This window comes from Triturus cristatus, chromosome 7 (genome assembly GCF_964204655.1).
Source record: "Triturus cristatus chromosome 7, aTriCri1.1, whole genome shotgun sequence".
In the NCBI taxonomy this organism is placed as follows: domain Eukaryota; kingdom Metazoa; phylum Chordata; class Amphibia; order Caudata; family Salamandridae; genus Triturus; species Triturus cristatus.
The window spans coordinates 414876715-414902489 of record NC_140590.1 but is presented as its reverse complement, the minus strand read 5'-3'; the positions used below and the strand labels follow the sequence as shown (position 1 = coordinate 414902489).

At 41.3% G+C, this 25775-nt stretch overlaps 1 protein-coding gene across 1 annotated transcript in view; it reads right to left on the bottom strand.

Moving 5' to 3' along the window:
- The window catches only part of LOC146809831 (histo-blood group ABO system transferase 2-like), a 742328-nt gene that overhangs the window by 300239 nt on the left and 416314 nt on the right, over positions 1-25775 (bottom strand). Inside the window, exon 5 of the mRNA XM_085616681.1 lies at positions 17755-17889. Coding sequence (XP_085472807.1) covers positions 17755-17889 — 135 coding nt within the window. The remainder of the gene's footprint in view (positions 1-17754; positions 17890-25775) is intronic.

Here is a 25775-nt window from a genome sequence, read left to right as displayed (position 1 = left end):
ATCACTCCATTCCAATGCTCGCAAAACTCGCAGATTACATCAGGTGTGATAGTATAATGTCAGCACGTAATTGTTATCTCAGCTCATCCTGCTATCCTTACACACTTGGAATATAATGTGACATTTATTGAGAATTAATAAGGGCAGAAGTTACAACTAAAAAAAATGCCTGCAGCACTGAGCCCATATACACTATAAAACAAGCATAGTTTCAAATACAAATGTTTAGTTTTATGCACGACGGCGTGCTTGTCTACAAAATGATGAATTTTCACGCTCACTGCTAACATCAGCTGCGATAGTATAGTTACAGCACGAAATTGTAACATGAAATCATCCTGCCGTCTTTACATACTTAGAACATGGGATGAGATTCGAGAGGGATTAATAAAGTTAGAGCTTGCAAGTATAAAACACCCGAAAACAGTGAGCCCATGTGGTTACAACAACAAAATAGCACCAAAGGCTAAACTGATGTTCCTTATAACACGAGCACAGTTGTAAATAAGAAACGTTTGTTTTGGGCAAATGTATACCATTTTACACATCAACACGCTTCACGCTCGCTGCTGATATCAAGTATGATCGTATATTTACGGGACTTCATTCACACATCAAATCATCCTGCTATCCTTACGAAGTCAGTACATGGTGTGCCATTTGTTATATATTCATAAAGGCACAAGGGACAACTATAAAAGAGCCTGAAGCATTGCGCCCATGTACACTATTATTCAAGGGTTTCCTACCCGCATCCACGCTACGCGCACACAGCCACTTCGCAGTGCCCTTCAATTGGGAATAATGTGTGAAAAGGGTAAAAAAATCGGAAGACAGAAAGTCTGGTATGGTGTGAAGCGTCAACTTGTTTGTGGCAGCTAAAAAACGAAAGAAACCAGGCCAAGATAATTAAGTACATTGAGATGGGCAGTATAGATTGTAATCTCTTCGTTCCCAGCTTCAAAGACATGCAAATGAAGACACAGAGTGATGCGAAAGGTCTTTTCCATTCCAATGCCGCAAAGTGAAGACAGCCAAACTCCCGGGAAAATAAATAAAAATAAGCCCAAAAGCAGAAACGGACCATCGTACACTAAAATTACGACCCAAATCACTCCATTCCAATGCCGCAAAATAAAGACAGCTAAACCCTTCCAGTAAAATAAATACAACGACCTGAATAGCAGTACAACTCTTCCGGAAAAATAAATTAAAACAAAATAAATAGCAGAAACGGACCATCGCACACTAAAACTACGGACCCAAATCACTCCATTCCAATGCTCGCAAGACTCGCAGATTACAGCAGGTGTGATAGTGTAATGTCAGCACGTAATTGTGATCTCAGCTCATCCTGCTATCCTTACACACTTGGAATATAATGTGACATTTATTTCAAATTAATAAGAGCACAAGTTACAACTAAAAAAACTGCCTGCAGCACTGAGCCCATATACACTATAAGACGAGCATATTTTCAAATACAAATGCTGAGTTTTAAGCACGACGGCGTGCTTGCTTACAAAATCAGGAATTTTCACGCTCGCTGCTAACATCAGCTGCGATAGTAATTACGACCCAAATCACTCCATTCCAATGCTCGCAAAACTCGCAGATTACATCAGGTGTGATAGTATAATGTCAGCACGTAATTGTTATCTCAGCTCATCCTGCTATCCTTACACACTTGGAATATAATGTGACATTTATTGAGAATTAATAAGGGCAGAAGTTACAACTAAAAAAACTGCCTGCAGCACTGAGCACATATACACTATAAGACGAGCATATTTTCAAATACAAATGCTGAGTTTTAAGCACGACGGCGTGCTTGTCTACAAAATCACGAATTTTCACGCTCGCTGCTAACATCAGCTGCGATGGTAATTACGACCCAAATCACTCCATTCCAATGCTCGCAAAACTCGCAGATTACATCAGGTGTGATAGTATAATGTCAGCACGTAATTGTTATCTCAGCTCATCCTGCTATCCTTACACACTTGGAATATAATGTGAAATTTATTGAGAATTAATAAGGGCAGAAGTTACAACTAAAAAAAAATGCCTGCAGCACTGAGCCCATATACACTATAAGACAAGCATAGTTTCAAATACAAATGTTTAGTTTTATGCACGACGGCGTGCTTGTCTACAAAATGATGAATTTTCACGCTCACTGCTAACATCAGCTGCGATAGTATAGTTACAGCACGAAATTGTAACATGAAATCATCCTGCCGTCTTTACATACTTAGAACATGGGATGAGATTCGAGAGGGATTGATAAAGTTAGAGCTTGCAAGTATAAAACACCCGAAAACAGTGAGCCCATGTGGTTACAACAACAAAACAGCACCAAAGGCTAAAGTGATGTTCCTTATAACACAAGCACAGTTGTAAATAAGAAACGTTTGTTTTGGGCAAATGTATACCATTTTACACATCAACACGCTTCACGCTCGCTGCTGATATCAAGTATGATCGTATATTTACGGGACTTCATTCACACATCAAATCATCCTGCTATCCTTACGAAGTCAGTACATGGTGTGCCATTTGCTATATATTCATAAAGGCACAAGGGACAACTATAAAAGAGCCTGAAGCATTGCGCCCATGTACACTATTATTCAAGGGTTTCCTACCCGCATCCACGCTACGCGCACACAGCCACTTCGCAGTCCCCTTCAATTGGGAATAATGTGTGAAAAGGGTAAAAAAATCGGAAGACAGAAAGTCTGGTATGGTGTGAAGTGTCAGCTTGTTTGTGACAGCTGAGAACCGAAACCAGGCCAAGATAATTAAGTACATTGAGATGGGCAGTATAGATTATAATCTCTTCGTTCCCAGCTTCAAAGACATGCAAATGAAGACACAGAGTGATGCGAAAGGTCTTTTCCATTCGAATGCCGCAAAGTAAAAACAGCCAAACTCCCGGGAAAATAAATAAAAATAAGCCCAAAAGCAGAAACGGACCATCGTACACTAAAATTACGACCCAAATCACTCCATTCCAATGCCGCAAAATAAAGACAGCTAAACCCTTCCAGTAAAATAAATACAACGACCTGAATAGCAGTACAACTCTTCCGGAAAAATAAATTAAAACAAAATAAATAGCAGAAACGGACCATCGCACACTAAAACTACGGACCCAAATGACTCCATTCCAATGCTCGCAAGACTCGCAGATTACAGCAGGTGTGATAGTGTAATGTCAGCACGTAATTGTGATCTCAGCTCATCCTGCTATCCTTACACGCTTGGAATATAATGTGTCATTTATTTCAAATTAATAAGAGCACAAGTTACAACTAAAGAAACTGCCTGCAGCATTGAGCCCATATACACTATAAGACGAGCATATTTTCAAATACAAATGCTGAGTTTTAAGCACGACGGCGTGCTTGTCTACAAAATCAGGAATTTTCACGCTCGCTGCTAACATCAGCTGCGATAGTAATTACTACCCAAATCACTCCATTCCAATGCTCGCAAAACTCGCAGATTACATCAGATGTGATAGTATAATGTCAGCACGTAATTGTTATCTCAGCTCATCCTGCTATCCTTACACACTTGGAATATAATGTGTCATTTATTTCAAATTAATAAGGGCAGAAGTTACAACTAAAAAAACTGCCTGCAGCACTGAGCCCATATACACTATAAGACGAGCATATTTTCAAATACAAATGCTGAGTTTTAAGTACGACGGCGTGCTTGTCTACAAAATCAGGAATTTTCACGCTCGCTGCTAACATCAGCTGCGATAGTAATTACGAGCCAAATCACTCCAATCCAATGCCGCAAAATAAAGACAGCTAAACCCTTCTAGTAAAATAAATACAACGACCTAAATAGCAGTACAACTCTTCCGGAAAAATAAATTAAAACAAAATAAATAGCAGAAATGGACCATCGTACACTAAAACTACGGACCCAAATCACTCCATTCCAATGCTCGCAAGACTCCAAGATTACATCAGGTGTGATAATGTAATGTCAGCACGTATTTGTTATCTTAGCTCATCCTGCTATCCTTACACACTTGGAATATAATGTGACATTTAATAAGGGCAGAAGTTACAACTAAAAACACTGCCTGCAGCACTGAGCACATATACACTATAAGATGAGCATATTTTCAAATACAAATGCTGAGTTTTAAGCATGACGGCGTGCTTGTCTACAAAATCAGGAAATTTCACGCTCGCTGCTAACATCAGCTGCAATAGTAATTACGACCCAAATCACTCCATTCCAATGCTCGCAAAACTCCCAGATTACACCAGGTGTGATAGTATAATGTCAGCACGTAATTGTTATCTCAGCTCATCCTGCTATCCTTACACACTTGGAATATAATGTGACATTTATTGAGAATTAATAAGGGCACAAGTTACAACTAAAAAAGCTGCCTGCAGCAGTGAGCCCATATACACTATAAGACGAGCATATTTTCAAATACAAATGCTGAGTTTTAAGCACGACGGCGTGCTTCTCTACAAAATCAGGAATTTTCACGCTCGCTGCTAACATCAGCTGCGATAGTAATTACGAGCCAAATCACTCCATTCCAATGCCGCAAAATGAAGACAGCTAAACCCTTCTAGTAAAATAAATACAACGACCTAAATAGCAGTACAACTCTTCCGAAAAAATAAATTAAAACAAAATAAATAGCAGAAATGGACCATCGTACACTAAAACTACGGACCCAAATCACTCCATTCCAATGCTCGCAAAACTCCAAGATTACATCAGGTGTGATAGTGTAATGTCAGCACGTATTTGTTATCTTAGCTCATCCTGCTATGCTTACACACTTGGAGTATAATGTGACATTTATTCAGAATTAATACGGGCAGAAGTTAGAACTAAAAAAACTGCCTGCAGCACTGAGCCCATATACACTATAAGACGAGCATATTCCCAAATACAAATGCTGAGTTTTAAGCACGACGCCGTGCTTGTCTACAAAATCAGGAATTTTCACGCTCGCCGCTAACATCAGCTGCGATAGTAATTCTGACCCAAATCACTCCATCCCAATGCTCGCAAAACTCGCAGATTACATCAGGTGTGATAGTATAATGTCAGCACGTAATTGTTATCTCAGCTCATCCTGCCATCCTTACACACTTGGAATATAATGTGACATTTATTGATAATTAATAAGGGCAGAAGTTACAACTAAAAAAAACTGCCTGCAGCACTGAGCCCATATACACTATAAGACAAGCATATTTTCAAATACAAATGCTGAGTTTTAAGCACGACGGCGTGCTTGTCTACAAAATCAGGAAATTTCACGCTCGCTGCTAACATCAGCTGCAATAGTAAATACGACCCAAATCACTCCATTCCAATGCTCGCAAAACTCCCAGATTACATCAGGTGTGATAGTATAATGTCAGCACGTAATTGTTATCTCAGCTCATCCTGCTATCCTTACACACTTGGAATATAATGTGACATTTATTGAGAATTAATAAGGGCACAAGTTACAACTAAAAAAACTGCCTGCAGCAGTGAGCCCATATACACTATAAGACGAGCATATTTTCAAATACAAATGCTGAGTTTTAAGCACGACGGCGTGCTTCTCTACAAAATCAGGAATTTTCACGCTCGCTGCTAACATCAGCTGCGATAGTAATTACGAGCCAAATCACTCCATTCCAATGCCGCAAAATGAAGACAGCTAAACCCTTCTAGTAAAATAAATACAACGACCTAAATAGCAGTACAACTCTTCCGGAAAAATAAATTAAAACAAAATAAATAGCAGAAATGGACCATCGTACACTAAAACTACGGACCCAAATCACTCCATTCCAATGCTCTCAAAACTCCCAGATTACATCAGGTGTGATAGTGTAATGTCAGCACGTACTTGTTATCTTAGCTCATCCTGCTATACTTACACACTTGGAATATAATGTGACATTTATTCAGAATTAATACGGGCAGAAGTTACAACTAAAAAAACTGCCTGCAGCACTGAGCCCATATACACTATAAGACGAGCATATTCCCAAATACAAATGCTGAGTTTTAAGCACGACGCCGTGCTTGTCTACAAAATCAGGAATTTTCACGCTCGCTGCTAACATCAGCTGCAATAGTAATTACGACCCAAATCACTCCATTCCAATGCTCGCAAAACTCCCAGATTACATCAGGTGTGATAGTATAATGTCAGCACGTAATTGTTATCTCAGCTCATCCTGCTATCCTTACACACTTGGAATATAATGTGACATTTATTGAGAATTAATAAGGGCACAAGTTACAACTAAAAAAACTGCCTGCAGCAGTGAGCCCATATACACTATAAGACGAGCATATTTTCAAATACAAATGCTGAGTTTTAAGCACGACGGCGTGCTTCTCTACAAAATCAGGAATTTTCACGCTCGCTGCTAACATCAGCTGCGATAGTAATTACGAGCCAAATCACTCCATTCCAATGCCGCAAAATGAAGACAGCTAAACCCTTCTAGTAAAATAAATACAACGACCTAAATAGCAGTACAACTCTTCCGGAAAAATAAATTAAAACAAAATAAATAGCAGAAATGGACCATCGTACACTAAAACTACGGACCCAAATCACTCCATTCCAATGCTCGCAAAACTCCAAGATTACATCAGGTGTGATAGTGTAATGTCAGCACGTACTTGTTATCTTAGCTCATCCTGCTATACTTACACACTTGGAATATAATGTGACATTTATTCAGAATTAATACGGGCAGAAGTTACAACTAAAAAAACTGCCTGCAGCACTGAGCCCATATACACTATAAGACGAGCATATTCCCAAATACAAATGCTGAGTTTTAAGCACGACGCCGTGCTTGTCTACAAAATCAGGAATTTTCACGCTCGCTGCTAACATCAGCTGCGATGGTAATTCTGACCCAAATCACTCCATTCCAATGCACGCAAAACTCGCAGATTACATCAGGTGTGATAGTATAATGTCAGCACGTAATTGTTATCTCAGCTCATCCTGCTATCCTTACACACTTGGAATATAATGTGACATTTATTGAGAATTAATAAGGGCAGAAGTTACAACTAAAAAAACTGCCTGCAGCACTGAGCCCATATACACTATAAGACGAGCATATTTGCAAATACAAATGCTGAGTTTTAAGCACGACGCCGTGCTTGTCTACAAAATCAGGAATTTTCACGCTCGCTGCTAACATCAGCTGCGATAGTAATTACGACCCAAATCACTCCATTCCAATGCTCGCAAAACTCGCAGATTACATCAGGTGTGATAGTATAATGTCAGCACGTAATTGTTATCTCAGCTCATCCTGCTATCCTTACACACTTGGAATATAATGTGACATTTATTGAGAATTAATAAGGGCACAAGTTACAACTAAAAAAACTGCCTGCAGCAGTGAGCACATATACACAATAAGACGAGCATATTTTCAAATACAAATGCTGAGTTTTAAGCACAACGGCGTGCTTGTCTACAAAATCAGGAATTTTCACGCTCGCTGCTAACATCAGCTGCGATAGTAATTACGAGCCAAATCACTCCATTCCAATGCTCGCAAAACTGGCAGATTACAGCAGGTGTGATAGTATAATGTCAGCACGTAATTGTTATCTCAGCTCATCCTGCTATCCTTACACACTCGGAATATAATGTGACATTTATTGTGAATTAATAAGGGCAGAAGTTACAACTAAAAAAAATGCCTGCAGCACTGAGCCCATATACACTATAAAACAAGCATAGTTTCAAATACAAATGTTTAGTTTTATGCACGACGGCGTGCTTGTCTACAAAATGATGAATTTTCACGCTCACTGCTAACATCAGCTGCGATAGTATAGTTACAGCACGAAATTGTAACATGAAATCATCCTGCCGTCTTTACATACTTAGAACATGGGATGAGATTCGAGAGGGATTAATAAAGTTAGAGCTTGCAAGTATAAAACACCCGAAAACAGTGAGCCCATGTGGTTACAACAACAAAATAGCACCAAAGGCTAAACTGATGTTCCTTATAACACGAGCACAGTTGTAAATAAGAAACGTTTGTTTTGGGCAAATGTATACCATTTTACACATCAACACGCTTCACGCTCGCTGCTGATATCAAGTATGATCGTATATTTACGGGACTTCATTCACACATCAAATCATCCTGCTATCCTTACGAAGTCAGTACATGGTGTGCCATTTGCTATATATTCATAAAGGCACAAGGGACAACTATAAAAGAGCCTGAAGCATTGCGCCCATGTACACTATTATTCAAGGGTTTCCTACCCGCATCCACGCTACGCGCACACAGCCACTTCGCAGTCCCCTTCAATTGGGAATAATGTGTGAAAAGGGTAAAAAAATCGGAAGACAGAAAGTCTGGTATGGTGTGAAGCGTCAACTTGTTTGTGACAGCTGAGAACCGAAACCAGGCCAAGATAATGAAGTACATTAAAATGGGCAGTATAGATTGTAATCTCTTCGTTCCCAGCCTCAAAGAGATGCAAATGAAGACACAGAGTGATGCGAAAGGTCTTTTCCATTCAAATGCCACAAAGTAAAGACAGCCAAACTCCCGGGAAAATAAATCAAAACGCGCTAAATAGCAATGCAACTCTCCCGGGAAAATAAATAAACATAAGCAAAAAAGCAGAAAAAGGAACATCGTACACTAAAATTACGAGCCAAATCACTCCATTCCAATGCAGCAAAATAACACAGCTAAACCCTTCTAGTTACATAAGTAAAACGCGCTAAATAACAGTGTAATTGTTCTGAAAAAAAAAATGAAAACAAAATAAATAGCAGAAACGGACCATCGTACACTAAAAGTACGGAACCAATTCACTCCATTCCAATGCCTCAAAGAAAACACAGCTAATAAAACACGCTATGGACCCAATTCAAAGTAAACACAGCTATAATAATAAAACACGCTACTGACCCAATTCACTTCATTCCAATGCCTCAAACTAAACACAGCTAAACTCTTTCAGCAATAGCCACGAAAAGAAACAAAAGAGTTCCAACTGAAACACTTCATGCCACATAAAGCATGTTTACTGTAGTTAGGCGGTGCTGCGTGGGCGTTCTTAAAAAAGTAAAGGCTGATCGACAAAGGGCATTAGCCTGTCAGAAACCAACACACTAAAACAGACAAGCTCAGGAACCAATTACTGACAAAGAGCTGCAGTAGGCGGAGATTCAACACATTTACAAATTACTTAATGCCTCGGAGAGGCAGCGCATGCGCTGCCCTATGCGAGACCTAATAAAAATGAGGGTGGGGAAGAAGCTAAATGAAGGGGGAGAAAGCAACAATAACGGGCAGTGGGAAGAGGAGTGGCATGCTGAATACAAAACAAGGGTGGTACAGAGGTGAAAGAAAGGAACACCAGATGGGGCATGGGGACTAGTACGGAACTGAACTGAGTAAGAATGTGGGTGTGAGTGATGGATTGTGTGCAGTTAGTGAGACTAGTAAGGAGAGTGGTTGACACACATATAGGGGCTACAACAAGCCTTAATGGTGCATGTCGGTGCCAGTAAAAAAGGCACTCTTATTATTCGGGAGTGTTTTGAGGGCAGTAAAATCATGTTACCCTGCTACTACGATTACTGGTATTTTCGTTTTATGTTCTTTTTTATACGTGGTTTTCTGTTTCTTTTTATTAAAAAGTGCTTAAAAGCCATTGGCTACCTTCCATAAAAAAACAAATTAAACAGCGAAAGTTTGAAACCTGAAAAGAAGGACGGTTACCTGTTTGTTTGGCTTTGCAGAGTATTTGGGAATAATAAACTGGTAGTAGGAGTTTAAGCCTGAAAAGTTTTGAAAACAAATCTTTTAATATGTTTTTTTCCAGAAGGAGTAGGCTATGCTTTGTGAACAAAGCCAGTCCGAGCCAATAGCTGGTGTTGTGGTACCAGATGATGACAGCTGGTGCCAATGGCTGCACAGCTTACCCTGTAAAAATGAAGTGCTGCAGCCTCAATTACCTTCTTGGCCTGACTAAGCATCTTTTTTTGAATGCCACTTATCTGAACAATAAAAATAAACATATAGAAAACTGCTGATCTAACATACAGGCTGCAAAGAACTTATGGACCAAGGCTTGTCACCAATCACCTAAGAGATTACCAAACATAAGAAACCATTTTCAAGAGTGAGAATCCCATAACAGAAAACATATTTTGTAACCGTGAATCTGCCACATACTCCAAACCCAATGGTGTACAGGGACATCTCACCCGCATACAGCCTGCTGTGTAAACCTTAAACATCAACAGGCAGCCGTGTGTACGCCGTCCTTGGACTTCATGCCACACGCGGTTTATGTCATATGAGAGCCAATTCCTACCTCGGCTAATGAGAGCATTGCTGTTCACAAAACGTCAGCTCTAAGGGCGAGGAAGAGTCAATATCATAAGGTTACGTGAGATCACCTGATGCTGATGTGCATGGGCCTAGCTTCCCTAGTTTTAATGTCTGCAAATACCCTATGCGCTACCAGGGTCAAGACAGCAGCAGTCTTGCAGGGTCAAAGGTTTGGAGTAGCTGCCACGTCTGTGGGATTAAGTAAAAAGACGTCAGTGCTGTAAAGGAATTATTGCTAATTGCTTCTCAATTGAGGGCAGTGCAGGCAGGAACAAAGGGATGCATGGGCTGAAGATAAATTCTAGTAATAGGGGTAAGCCCCTTTAAAGATTTATATTTAATACAATAGATTTCACAAACACATTGCAAGCGCTCTGCAGGCGAAACCTAAAAAAAGGAAGAACGCATGTAACCGGGGCAGTCTGCTTGAAGGGTCTGAAACAGCAAAAGGTAGGGCGAATTAACCATAGTCACCATTCACAAACAGCCATTTACAACGGGCATTCACTGGAGCCAATAAAAAACATGGGAGGTGCTTCAAGCCCATGTTCTACAAACAGCATGTCTCGAAGAGAGAGTGTATGCAGTGCATGTGCTGTCTAGGCAATAAATGTCCAGCTAGTGTAATCTTTTTTTATAAACAAAAGAAGACTTTATTTCTGTTAAGCATATATGGAGATTCTGTATCTTCACCTGTGTTTGAAATGCTTAAAATACGATGTGAGGGGGAAGTAGCAAAACTGCACAATTTTGTTCTGAAGGGAAATACAAGCATTTGTAGAATCTAGCCTTCTCAGTCTTGCTTGTCACACACAAGGTGCAGTGGCGCTGCAGGCATCAGGGAACTGTGACACACCGGGACTGATCTGGCAAGTATCTGCAATCTCTCTCCCTGCTGTTGGCAGGATCCACAGATAGAGCAGGCTTCTGAGAGTTAATCACCTTTGTGTCTTCAGGTTCAGTCACTTTAGAGGGGGAGGATGCTGCAACAGGCTCAGTGTGGCGAAAACCTTTACAGATTCTCAGACAACCATGTCAAAAGAAGTACGGGGGCCAAAGCAGCAGGAAAAGAGCTGGGTGATCCGGGGACTTCTGTGACCTTGGGTCAGTAATGGCAACCAACTATCAATGGTACATCATCACCATCTTTGGGATGGTAAGAATCCTACAATCTCCTCTTAGTTTGTAAAATGGAGCCAAACAAATTCTTACCAATCAAGATCTCTAGCTGTGTTCTTTCCTCTTGAGCACATCAGGACACAGCATCTTGGCGATAAGTAAGCAGCCCATCCCTTTTTATGGTCATCCATGCTCCACACAGCAGTCATCGGTAAATTTTGTGAGCATCACTAGAGAAGAATTTTGGCTCCGCCCACACGTTGAGAGCCGGGAGTACACATTTTGATTAGGCAGCTGTGAACATTTAGTTCATTTATGCAGCCGCTTGAGCTTGAACTTTCAGGGACACACACAAGACACTGTAATGCCTTAGATAACTAAAGACCCTATGGTGATTTTCTCTGGCAGTAGCACCGATGGGAGGGCAGTCATTAACCTACACAAATGTTTAGGTCTGGCTTGAAATTGTTACTGTCACTCAACCTTTTAATCTGCACCATATTACTCTACAGTACTTTGCTTCCACACAAATACATATCCATTACCATACAACATTCCCTTAAAGCCAGTCCTACTGGTGTTGCCAATGATTGTTTGGCCGGTGTGTGGCAATGACTATGGCCTTGGTTGTAGTCCTTTGCTCAGGCAATACGCGAAAGGCCATAGGCTGATCTGCTGGGGCTGGATTAGCATAGGGAAAGATCAGGAGAGGTGGAAATAATGAGCTCTCACTGCTCCTTTAAAATGTTTGTGAATCCCAGACACATACACTTTACAAAGGATACAACCTGTTTGGACAGCAACACAGGAGGCAGGCATCGAACAGTAGACAGCCTATTTCTGATTTCTACTAAACATATAAAGAACCCTACAACTTTTTGGCTCATATTTAAAGAGAAATTCCTCATCTAGGGGCACCTCACCCATCACGCATCCAAGCACTACTGCCCATGCAAACCCCTAACACTCATTGAAATTGGACAAGTTACACACATTTTCACATGCAGATGTGAGGCCAGTTTATCCACTTGGGTACAGATAAAAAGATCTGTACCCATAACTATATGTCATCTATCGCCAACGTTTGCCCGTGCACAGGTCTGGTCATGTGAACTGTAGTCACCCAGGTTAGTATGAATTGCACAAAGTGTGTAACCCTATACACAAGAGTTTCTTGAAACCTGTTGGAGAGCAACACCCAAAATCATGTGCATTACCCGTCAAGATAAATAGTCATCATGACACAGGTAGACTGTACTAGGAAATACACCAGGTCCTCTGAAAGATAAAATCAGGAGCAGGATGGCACATGACAAATACACCTGAGTCAACAGAGATAAAAACATTTTGAAGGAAAATACAACCAAGTGTGAAAAAAAGCTAAAAGTATGAGAAAAGATTAATCATTTGCATTCAAATCAAATCAAATCAAAAATAAGCTTTATTCGGAAAGTTAATTTCAGTCCATAAAAGCAGATACAATGTTATATTTCAGCACTTATACATTAAAAGACACATAGATTGAAAGATGTTAATACAGGATAAAAAAAAGGATCTCATGTGAGCAATAGTATTTAGAATATGTGCAAAAATGGCAATCTTTGAAGGAAACAATGTTAAATATCATTTCTAATTTAAAGACTCATAAGTTCAACTCTCAATTTGATTCTGTGATATATAAAAATAGATTAAGAGGTAATATAAAACAATATGTACAGTGCAATACATGTACATACAAAACCAGATACTTAAAATAATCCAATAGTGTCATGGTGTGTTGGTAGATCAGGGATAGTGAAGTTTATGACTCTTTGAAGCGGAGAAAAAGAAAAGATAGCCCCCAGCTGCATTATTAGGATGCATTGGGGTATATACCCAAAACAACGTTTGGTATCTAATAGTTACAATACTCCTACTTAACTTCTATAAGTAACATCTTACTCTATCTTCAGTGATGTTTAGACCCTATCGCCGTTAAAAGAGTCTAGATCTATACTATTTCGACATTTGATAAGGTTTTTTAAAAAGAAAGTAACATTTGAATTTATGCAATCGTTGTCAAGACATTGGAGAGCCATGTATGCTGGACGACATTGTCGGATGCCCCAGATTTTCAAAATTGGAATTATCCATTTCCTTCTCAAATCTTTATAAAATTTACAGAATAAAATGACATGAATTGCTGATTGTTCAGAAACAGAGTCACATGGGCAATTTGGTAATTTTTTAGACCAGTTATTGACAGTTGGGAAAGTCACCAGCCTATGGAAGATGTTCAGCCGAAATCGGGTGAGAACAAATCTATCATATCCACTTTCAATTTTTTGTAGATAGAATTGCATACCATATGAGGATGATATCATGAGGTTGTAGCTAACAGTCGGTTTTGGGGCTTCACTCGTAAATCTCAGCCTCTCCATGTGGTTCAGACAGCATTTCTTAAAATCTTTCCTTGAAACAGCTAACATAGAAAGTGGATTATTAAAATATTCAGGTTTTCCAATGTCTGTCATGAAGTCCCTCACATATCTGAACCATTCTATGTCGAGGGAATAGTCCAACTTAAGAGCATCCTGAAGCACTAACTGATTAAAATAGTTAGTCTCTGATTTCCAAATACGATGCCACAAGATCGCGGGTTGGATTTTTATAATATCTGTTAGGTAGGGGACTCCTAACTCAGCATGGCAGACATAGGTAGATGTGGAACCCGGAACAGCCAATAAATATCTAAAAAATGCATTTTCCACTTTTTGTAATTCAGAAACATTGCGATGGCCCCAAATCCCTGCCCCATACGTTACTACACTCATGCATTTTGCGTTATATATTTTAATTAATTCTGAAGGAGCTCTTTTTCCTAATTTTTGTGAGAAATTGACGAGGGCGGAAGTAGCTCTCATAAAAAGAAGTTTTCTTGATATAATTGCTTGGCCCCAAGAGCCCTTATCGTCTCTTAAGATCCCCAAGTATGAGTAAGTAGTAGTGGTTGCCAATTTGCTCCCATTTAAATATATATCCTTTCCTTTTTTGTTGCCCTTGCCACAATTCATCACATAAGTTTTTGAGACATTAATCTTCAAGTCAATGTCTTGCATAAAATTATTATAGGACTCCAATGTCTGCTGAAGAGCCAATGGTGTCCTCGCTAAAATAACGGCATCGTCCGCATAGAGCAATGCTGGTATGCGTCTGGTAGCCGAATTTTGTTGCACTTGGGGAACGTCCTGGCTTCCCTCCAGTAAGGCCTTCTCAAGTCCGTTAGTGTATAGGGTAAAAAGGAAGGGAGCCAGGACACACCCCTGTCTTACCCCTCTGTGGACCCTAAATGGCGATGTGCATTCACCCGCTGAACCAAATCGGACACGCGCGGAGGCATTACTATAGAGAGCTTTCAGGAAATCAATTAAGGGTTACTCTACCTGCATTTCTTTTAAAATACTCCATAATTTCCTGTGGGAAACACAATCGAAAGCCGAGGAGAGATCCACAAACGCTAAGTGTAGTTTTCCTCTCCTCGCCTTCGTGTACTTACCCATCAAGATAGCAAGATTAAGGCCCTGATCAATTGTCCCCCGGCCTTCCCTAAAGCCAAACTGTAGGTCAGATAATATATTCTTTTCTATGGCCCATGTTTGCAACCTCGTGAGGAGTATCCTTCCTGCTACTTTTCCTAGTGAATCTAAAAGTGAGATAGGTCTGTAGCAGGAAGGATCCTGTCTGTTGCCTTTCTTGTAAATATGGACCATGATAGATTCAGTCCAGCTTTTAATTAGGCCCTGCGAAGAGGATGCGTTAAGAACGCATGTTAATAGCGGAGCCCACAAGTCTGTGTTGTGTTTATAAATATCGACAGGGACCCCATCGGGTCCTGGGGCCTTAGAACCTTTACTTTCATTCAATGCTACTAACATTTTAATGAAAAGGATATCTCAATTGGGTGGACCACAGTATGTTCAAAGAGAGGTAGATTTGAGCTATTCGTAATTATAATCACCTCCGGAGAGCCGAATATTTTGGTAAAATGGCTCGCCCATTGGAATTCATCTATTGTTACCTCTACAGAGGGAGAATCTTCAGATAGGAGAAACGGTGATCTAATTACTTTCCAAAATGCTTTACTATCTTTTTGAATACTGGCCCTGTGTAAGTCTTCCCACAAAGAATTTTTCGTTGTCTTTTTTCTAGTCTTAATAGCCTGATTATATAGTTTTCTTGCTTGCTGGACGGCATATTTATCCCTTTCCTTATTATGGATAGCTTTTTTTAATGCACGATGAGCTTTCGTGCAATTGGTATCAAACCATCTAATTTTCTTTTGATCTCCCCTTTTTTTCTCTACAAACAAACAGTTTTTTATTGTTGCCGTGATGTGTTTAAAACTTTCTAGAACCAACGAAGGAGGGGAGTTCTCATTTGCATTCTTATTTTGCACAAGAGCAAAGCACTAATCCACATCCTTACTAGCAACAGCAAAACATTCAGCAATCATTAAAGCAGTGCAATGCTGATCTGGCCGGCTTGGTGGCATCAATCTTGCAATGGTATCAAATATCACTATTTTCAGCGGAAGCCATCAGGCAGCCAACCAACAGCACCTAATCCCTTGACCACCACCATCATACCAGCAGACACTAAATCCAAGTGTACTGGCCACCATTCTGGGATTGATGTACAATGCAATGGGAAACTGTGGCAGCTGCACCCAACACAAGTATTAGCAGCTACACCATAGCTTGGGAGGACAGCAAGCTAAAATACACCCCTAAGAGGCAGGCCACCCAATGCAAAGATAGGCGACAGCCAAATAAGAAGGTCACTCCGAAAGACTGGCAGGAATGAGCCATAGCCACACGTGTCGTAACCGGACATTCAGACTGTTATCTGGCCTCATCTGTTTTGCAGGACGCCAGTTTGTGGTGAAATGATTTTCCTTGTAGACAGGACTGCTTCTTTTAGGCCTGTTTGCTCTTCCAGTCACCCATAGCTATGCTATAAGCCACGTCTCGTTGTCTCCTATTTGTGCTAGTACTATTCATTCTGCATTGCACAATCTCCCTGTCCTCCGTAATGTTATAGAGCACCTGATATTCAGTCTCAAAGTGTTTGGCTTTCGCAACACCAAGAGCATGTTTCACTTGCCACCTCTCCCTCAGTCAGGTATCAATTTTTCTTATGAAAACATATGTTGTGTAAAGAAATGATTACTCATTAGTTTGCATATGAGCACAGTACATTTTGCTGTTCGGTCGCCATATCAAAAAGGATGGAATGTAACCAAAATTTGCTTCCATATAGCAGTGCCTTCGATGTTCTGCATGAAATGGATATCTCTGTTTAGTTTCCAGGTGGGGCGGTTCTCAGCACTATAAGCTGCTCTCTCTGTCGGTCACTGCTCTTTTCAAAGTTAAGGGGCCCCATTTTGAGTTTCTCATAATCTCTGATGGAGCTGGTAACAGGAGTTTCCACCCCACCAGGATTCCAAGATTCGTGATAAAACTCCCAGTGACACCAACTGCTGAAAGCGGCCGAAATCTCTAGGGGAAACTATGGGGTGGGAGCTAATAGGGGTAACAGGCAGGGGAATTGTAGCCAGAATTTTCAAATCCCCTAGTTCTATTCCATTCCTCACTGCAACCAGGGTTCCATCTGTAATCCCCTAGCATGAGGCACTGATAGGGGAGAGGCCAAGTGCTGAGTATTCACAGTGTGTGAACTAATCAATGCCCCATCTCCCAGGACAGATGCTTTACACTGGATGTAAAGAAACTGTTAAAAAGACACTGAGAAAATCACAGATACTACCCAATCCGGTTAAAAAAGGTGGTCCCACTTGAAACGGCCAGCTTCTTGTCTTGGTGATATTGCTATTACCATTGAATACAGTGGTAGCGATAACCCCGGCTGTGTCCAACCCCTAATTATGCCATGCTTGACCTTGGTACTACCATTGGTCCCAGAAATACCAGAAAGCACCGTATCCAGCATGTGGTTTTGTTAGGGAACAGACTCTTGGGTAGGGCTTATTTGTGACTTTTTCATGAACAAGATGTTTAGTGGTTATGATCTAAACTTTTCCAGAAACTCAAAAGCTCGCCATTTTCCCACAGGGATTCACAGTTACAGATTCAGTGTGTATCCTGTGAATGCACCCATCTTCTCCCTGAAAGATTTTGTTGCACATGAACCTAAAACAATGCAAAATGAATAATTTCACATTTGATAGTACCTGCCAAGTGCAAACACGCTCAGGCCTATGGTGCTATTCTTGTCCTTAAACTGCTGGTCCAGAATGTCTCTGTTGAAAGTCCCATTCCACACCACAGGAGCCAGCCATGGTGTGACAATCATCACATTTGTACTTCTGAAACAAAGAAACGGGAGCAGTTAGAACGGCAAGTGCAGTACATGCCCAGACCCTGCCTGGCACACAGCCTCCTGTTACAACAACTGCTTGGAAGTTTATAAGAACAGGGTAGCTAACAATGCCTTCACTCTGGGCTACAAGTAGCCATCCACTTACACCCACTGAAAAACTCTGGTGCACAGCTGTTAGATATGGGGGTCTCTTGTTGCCAATGGTTCGCACGAGTGTCCAAGTAGGGACCCTTCTTCTAGTTAGGTTAAGGGGGATACACTTCTAAAATATCCCCTGCTCACACCCTTGGTAGCTTAGCACGAGCAGACAGGCTTATACCGGAGGCACCGGAGGCAGTGTGTAAAGCATTTGTGCACACATACAGTAATACAGTGAAAACACTACAAATGGACACCACACCAGGTTAGAAAACTAAGTAATCTTTATCTAAACCGAACAAGGTAAAACAACAAAAATCCGCAATACAGTAATCGTAATGTAATCTTTCGAAGCTAAAAACAGTTCTGTCCATAGCAAACTATAGATGCAACACTTTCAAATCAAAATACCTTGGATGCTTCACAATCATAAACAAAAACAACCACAGGGAAGTTGATGTGTCGGTTCCTTACGCTTATGGAAGGTGAAGCATTGGTTCCTTGCTGAAGGCGGGGGTATGCATCCGTTTCTTACTGTGCTGGGTGGTGGAGTGTTGATTTCTTACTGCAGCCTCAGTGTCCTTGTAAACTTAGCGCCCCGGTGCGATGCGTGGGGTCCCACAATGCGTTGGTTCTTGCATCCGTACATCAGGGCCTGCGTCGGAATCGGTACAGTGATCTTGGACTTCAGAGATCAGTGCACAGGATTCAGCGTGCAGCGATTTCTCCAACCACACGTGGGTGCTGCATCGGTTTCTCCAACGACAGAGCAGAGATGCGTAGGAAGCAGGTGCGGATGCATTCCGGTTCTCGTAGTTGCGTTTCTTTTCCAGCTCCTAACAGCAGGAACAACATCCGGAGGCTCAACTCAGCAACAGGCACCACTTGGCATGTCAGAACTCCTAGCAAGGAAGCTCAGGGAAGCTGGTGGAGAAGTCTTTGTGGCCCGAGACTTCAGAACAGGAGGCAAGCTCTACTTCAAGCCATTGGAGATCTTCTTCAAGCAGGATACACAGCACACAGCAAAGTCTCTCCTTGGCAGAAACAGCCACTGCAGGCCAACCCCAGACCGCACACAGCAAAGGAGGCAGCACTACGCCTACAGCTTTCCCAGCTTTTCTGCTTGGCAGAGGCTCCTCTTGAGTCCAGAACTAATCTAAAGTTCTGAGGTCTGGGCCCCAATATGTATACAGGATTTTCCTTTGTTCTCTGGTAGCAGAGAGGCTCTGTGCTCAGTCAAAACCGGTTCTGTCCTCTCTGGTCCAGCTTCCTGGCAGGAGATGGAGACAGCATTGTGTAAGGCAGACCAGGTGAAAGGAATCTCCTCCTTCTACTCTAAATGCAGCCCAGGTGTATTGGGCCTGTCCTGACATATCCAGGAGAGGCAGGACACACCTCAACCCCCCGTGGCTGTTTCCAGTGAATGCACATCCCCAGCCCCTGTCACTCCAAAGCCAGACAGTCAATCCACAACCCAGCAGAGGAACACAGGATGGCTAAGCAAGAAAATACCTACTTTCTAAAAGGAGTATTTTCAAACACAGAATGTAACAAGGGGGCAGGGGGCTTCGGGGGTACATGAAAATGTATTCATTGCCTAGTTGTCAAAGGTCGTCCGGTGCTATTAGTTAAATGTTTGCAGATTTCATTAAGATAGTAAGAGTACTTTACTTGCATCTATGAGAAAATCGACATTAACTAAACAAAATGACAGATTGCGTGTCAGTTTACACAGTGTTTTAGACACTACTGGTTGCTTAGTTTCATTACATTAATTTTTGTATTTACTCTTTTACACAGCATCCAAAGTAGGCTACCTAACCCCAAAGCCCAGAGTTGTTAAATGACCCATAGAAGGGAGTGTTTTACAGTTGAGCAAATGTGTCCAAATGTAATTTTGGTAGTGCCATGGAATGATCAGCCAATGAGGTACTCGATGAGCAGGTATTTAACCACACGTTCAAAACGTACGGTATTGTGGCTATTGTTTGTTTGTACACAACCACCTCTCTGAATGTGTTCATTAACACAGAGCTTCATCTACCAGACAGTGCTCACAGAGGGGAGACTAAAGCACAGAACAAAATGTATTTATTTATCCGGAGTGTGAAGGCACCCGGAAGGCTGATGTGTCCGCCCAGAGAGGCTAGGGATCCCAGCGCTTCTACAGACTCTGCTGTGCTCCTCTGCACCAGCAGGGCACAGCTCGGAATCTTTCGCTTCCGCTAAGTATAGGTGAGGGGGATGAGGTTGGGGCATGCGGGAGTTGCCGGCAGATTTCCAGGTGATTGAAAGTGATGATTCTGACGTGAGGCAATGGAGACTGACTTTGTCTGTTTGTCTCCACCAGTCTATTCCTCTACCATCTACCGGGCTCACTGTCATATATCCATTCATCTCTCTTTGTTAGAGGTGTGCGAGCCAATATATTAATTAACAGGTAGAGCCAGCCGGAGATGATCCAAGCATATACGAGCCAGTGGGCGAGCCGTGAAAATGATCGGCACATTAATCATACAGTAAACATGATGTAAATGTGCAATAATGTCTCTTCAGAATTTAAAAAAGTGCATTTCTTTAGCGCATCACCTCAGTACACAAGATTTTAGCACTGAATTGAGAGGAAGTTATTAAAAGTGCTCGTTTTAAACAAGAGTTAACACACTGCCGCTCCTCCCACCCGACAACAATGCCATTTGTGAACTAAGAGGCGTCAGTTGCCAAGCATACCCCGAATGTTGCCTAGAGTCTTATTATATTTAGAGTAACATTAAAATCTAGTTCATTAAACACGAGAAGTTTTGTACAGCACGCATCTTGTACTTGCATATTTCAAGGTGGCAATAATAAAGATGAAAACGGAAGTGCTGGCAGGCAAGAAAACACGAACGGGAGTGGGGGATGCAGGGGAGGGTGAGAAGTCACAGACTGAGGAAGTGGTCGGTGGGGTGGCGAGACAGGGAAGAAAATAGTGTTAGGAGTTAAGGGGCCAATAGCCATAGAAGGATACAAATGATGACTGAGGAGGGACTAACAAGCCTCAAACCAATCGGAAGGCAGCATTTAAGACAAAAGCCAATGGGCAGAGAGCGGGCGGAGCTTCCACGAAGTTTCCACACCACACTATGTACTGCATGTCTCGCAAAGCGATGGCAGCGCATTCGCGCTGCAACGCTAAGCGAGACCTAAAAATCCTCCTTACTAAAAGATGCATCTTTAGATTCTGAGTTCAGGCATCCTAAACTTTACCTATCTGGTCCCAATGGGAAGTTATATTTATAGGAAGATATAAATAAACACCCATTCTATCCTATGGGACATATAGCCTTTCAATAGTGAAAAAACAAAATTCACTGTTGTTCACTATCAGGACATGTTACACACATCAGTATATATCTTACCTTTCACATACACTGCACCCTGCCCACAGGTGTACCTTCGGCCTACTTTAGGGGTGACTCACATGTGAGAAAAGGGAAGGTTAGGGCCTGGCAAGTGGGTGCAATTACCTGATCGACATTCCAGCACCAAACTGCGCACAGACACTGCAGTAGCAGGTCTGAGAACCTTTTGCAAGGCTGCTTGGGTGGGTGTTACAGTCACTGCTGCACGCACGCTAGCAGTATTTGACTTACAGGCCCTGGGCACACACAGTGCACTGCACTAGGGACTTAGTAGTAAGTCAAACAAGCCAATCATGGAAACATCAATCCATATTCACAATTTACCTAGGGAGCACTTGCATTATGTCACTGATTAGCAGTGGCAAAGTGCCCAAAGCATTTAGACCAGCCAAAACGAAGTCCAGCACACAGCAAAAACACAGGCGGCAGAGGCAAAAATACAGTGAAAACCCATGCCAAGGATGCCAGGTCTAACAACAGGTGTACATGTTCAACTTTTAGGCACCTACAGTAACACCTGAAAGCTGCACCAGTCCATGCCTTCCGGGCATAACACTGGGAAAGCATGTGACATCTGCAGTTTCGACAATGCACACAGGGAATAACATTCACATTTAGGAATAGAAGCCCAAAGCTCAAATGCAATTTTTCCTGTGGAGAGACATCTGCCCTACACCCCCAGGAAATTATTGGGCTTTCTGTTCCCCTTCTAACTCTAAAAAGAGAGTTAACACAGTTCTTTTCTAGGTCAAAATTCCAATCATTTAGTCAGTTTGCTCTGTTGTTACTTCGCTCCTTTTTCTTGACCCCCTGTTCACATGACTTGTTACTTGTTTGTTCATGCTCTTGCAATTCTTCCGCCTGTTTAGATACAAAGTGACAAAGGGAGCTTGTCTCAGCGCACAGGCATTTGGCATCCGCCTGAATATTTTTTTTTCCTTCAAGCATTCAAGCTGCTTCGGTCAGAGTTGCTCTGCGGAATAAATGGGTCAGTTGAGCTCCAGCTGCTCGGAGGTGAGAAACCGTCTGTGTCTTGTCACTGGATGCAGCCGCTTGGCAGGCTGATGTCACAAGGGGAGCTGTATTGTCCTTCATGCATTCTGCATGAGCCATATTGCGGCGCGTGACTAAACAAAACAGAGAGATCCACAGCACATCCTTGCCCATGTAGTTGCTACATATGCTCCTTTTTAGGTCGAGCCTAGAACAGCGCATGCGCTGTTGCTCGACTTTTAGTAAGGGGATTTTCAAAGTGCTGCCAGCCGCTGGCCTCAAGCTTGCGTGCATGTGCGCGTGAATGCGTGCAGCCGCTATCTGTCTTTTCTCCGTCACGGGTAATACTTTTCGTTTTTTTTTTACTTCACACATCCTTACTAAAGAACTAACTTGCATTCCCTTTCTATTCGATCGCTTTACCTTTTCAGGCCAGCAGAGAGCGCTATCGTCCCGCGCTCCTCAAGAACGCAAGCATGCCTAATGTTTAGAAGCAACACGTGTTTTTGTTTCCATCTTATTTTCAGTTATGAGGACTGGCTGGATTACGCTGTTCTCTGTTATGCTGCAAATACCTCTTTGCGTGTCATTGGTGCCGAAATGGTATTCTTAAACTAATCATTTAGGAGAGGCCAAGATCAATGCTAATAGGCTTATGAAAGTGCGAGCTCTCTGTCATATTGATTGCTTCCTTTTCATTTGTGGCGGCCATAAATAACTGCTTCTATTGCACAATACCCTTATAGTACAGTTTATGTTCAGGGTCAGGGGAACGACACATTGCATACTGAGATACAAAGATTTTTCAACTCCCCAAGTAAAATAATTTGCTGGCAATAAGATACATATTGTAAGAGAAATGTGAAAATTGGCATTCTATTATTCCCATCTAAAAAAATGTGTCCTAATTGTTGCCAGTTTTATAACACTGGCAAAGCTAGCTTTTTAAAATCTGCAAAAAACCGAGGTAACTTTTTGCGGAAGGAAAATAAATGATTACCCAAAACTGTAACTTCCAGTTCATCTTTGTAATAATTTTGCAAAAAAACTCTGCAAAAATCTGTATTTTCTGAGCTTTAGCTGCTAAACACATTCTGTAGCTCACACTTACAACGAAAAAATATCTGAAATGGTATGTTTTTGCAGGAGTTTATACTACCAAAACAAATACAGAGGGCAACTTCGCCGTTGGAATGATAGACTGTAATAACTATTAAGAGTTCGGAACTCCATTTAAAAAGCATATTTTACACCCAAATATAAATTTGGCGGGGGAAAAACGCTCTTTGAAAATGTAAATGTGCAACTGTGGGTCTGAATACAAAAAGGCATAGGAAAATTTAAAAACTGCTTCCACTTTTCAAGCAAATTTCTAACTTTCTAATTTTGTATGGCTACACAAAAGCACCCCAAAGCTTGTCCTGAAATTTATGACTGCCACAGACTTTCTGTAGTATTGCGGACCATAATTTTAATCCTGGAAAATTGCCACTAGGTGTAAAAATTTGCATTTGAAAATCTAACGCAAGTGCACCTTTGCACATGTGTCCAAGTGCGATTACTTTGCTCCACAGCACAGGCACTACCACAGTGAGTGGGTTGAGCTGCCTCTGTAATCTCGGTACTTTTGCATGCATTGTCTTTTAATTTCCTTTGGAACATTTTAGAAAATATGCTTCCAAATTATGTACACCTAGTAGAAATTTTATTTATAGAGATGGAATTTCGTAAAATTAGGCATTTTTCATTTTAAGATACCAAAAAGGGTTCAATTCACAAAAGGACCAACTCACATAGCATTGTGCACATCACATCGCTGCCAAGTGGCACAATGGCAAGTGTGACACCCTCAGCTAGTGCTGATTTTTAAGCCAATTATATTTTGCAAGCTGGGAGTATTATACCATAGGTATAAAGTAAAAAATCCAACTCCATGTTCCATAATGCACAGTGCTATTGGCCAAAAATCCAGGACACTCTAACGGCGTGACACAAACACAGGACCACTTGGCACCCGCAGCACCTAAGTATAACCTAAGGGCAGAAAATGAAATCTTTTGAAATTGTAAATTCTAAATCACGATTCAAACAATCCAGAATGGTGAACTTTTACATTCACAAAGTACCATTATGAATATGAAATTCTACAGTATGACTGTATAGCCACAGTCACTAGCTAATAGATAAGGGCTGCGTTTTGGGCATTTTAGAAGGCTGCACTTCAAAAGTTGGTAAGAAAACTCACATAGATGAGAGTTTGTGGGTAGTCACACACATCTTACTGATTGTTTCCCACCTTAGAAATTTCCTGTCAAAAGAAAATATTTCCCGTGGGCATATGCAATGAGTTTCTGTCCAGCAAACAAATATGTTCCTTGTGAGAGAAACAAACCAAAATGTGCAAAGGTGTGGTAACACATAAGGAGTGAAGAGAAAATGTTCTGTATTGTGTCCTAAACATGTCCAATGATCCCCCGCACCTGAAAGAGAGAATGGATTTAACAGAGGGAGCTGCTGACCAATTTGAGATTTCTCAGTTGACCAGCGATCTCATATGAAGGCTGCGGATGTGTGTTAATTGTGGGGAGCTTTTGGAACGCCTTCCATGTGGATTGGGTTCACCAGGATGAGTCTGCATCGATCCACCTTAAAATGTCTTTTAGAAAAACACACTAGAAAAATCCTCCAACATTATCCAGAGAGGAACATTGCGCATCAATTCAACTGTTGACTTTACCCTACCCCACCAGCCTCTGTGAGGGCTGATGCTCACCAGTGAATCCACTTGGAGCACTGATGCTTTCGAATGGCTACTTTTTTACCTGACCATTCTGATTGTTGGCTTTCGACATTTTTTATATTTTTAATTCAAATCTTATTTACGATTTCCATTTCCATTTTTCCCTTATGCATTTTCTTCATTTTGTCTTATTTTCACAATGAAGATATTATCGAACCACTTAAACCTGGTTTGGACCTTAAATCATTAATTTCTTTAGCTGTCTTGTTGGTTGGTGAGAAATTAAATCTCACAGACGTTTTCTGGGGAACACCTTGCAAGTTGGGCTGGTGCTCCAATTAGTGAAACTAGCTGGTCTATGTTGCTCCTTCCATTTATGCAGTACGGGAGCTCAGTCAAAGCTCTTATCTGGACTGTGACCTCTGTCTTGCTAAACTGAAGTTTCATTTTCTACACTTATACTGGTTTTTCTTTTATGTACATTAAATAGAACATTTTCTTTTCACCCAATACGCGAGCTCATAACTTTTATTATTGTTTGTCTGAATGAACAGTGTTTCCAATATCAGCCTTCTCTAATGGCCTATAATACGGATG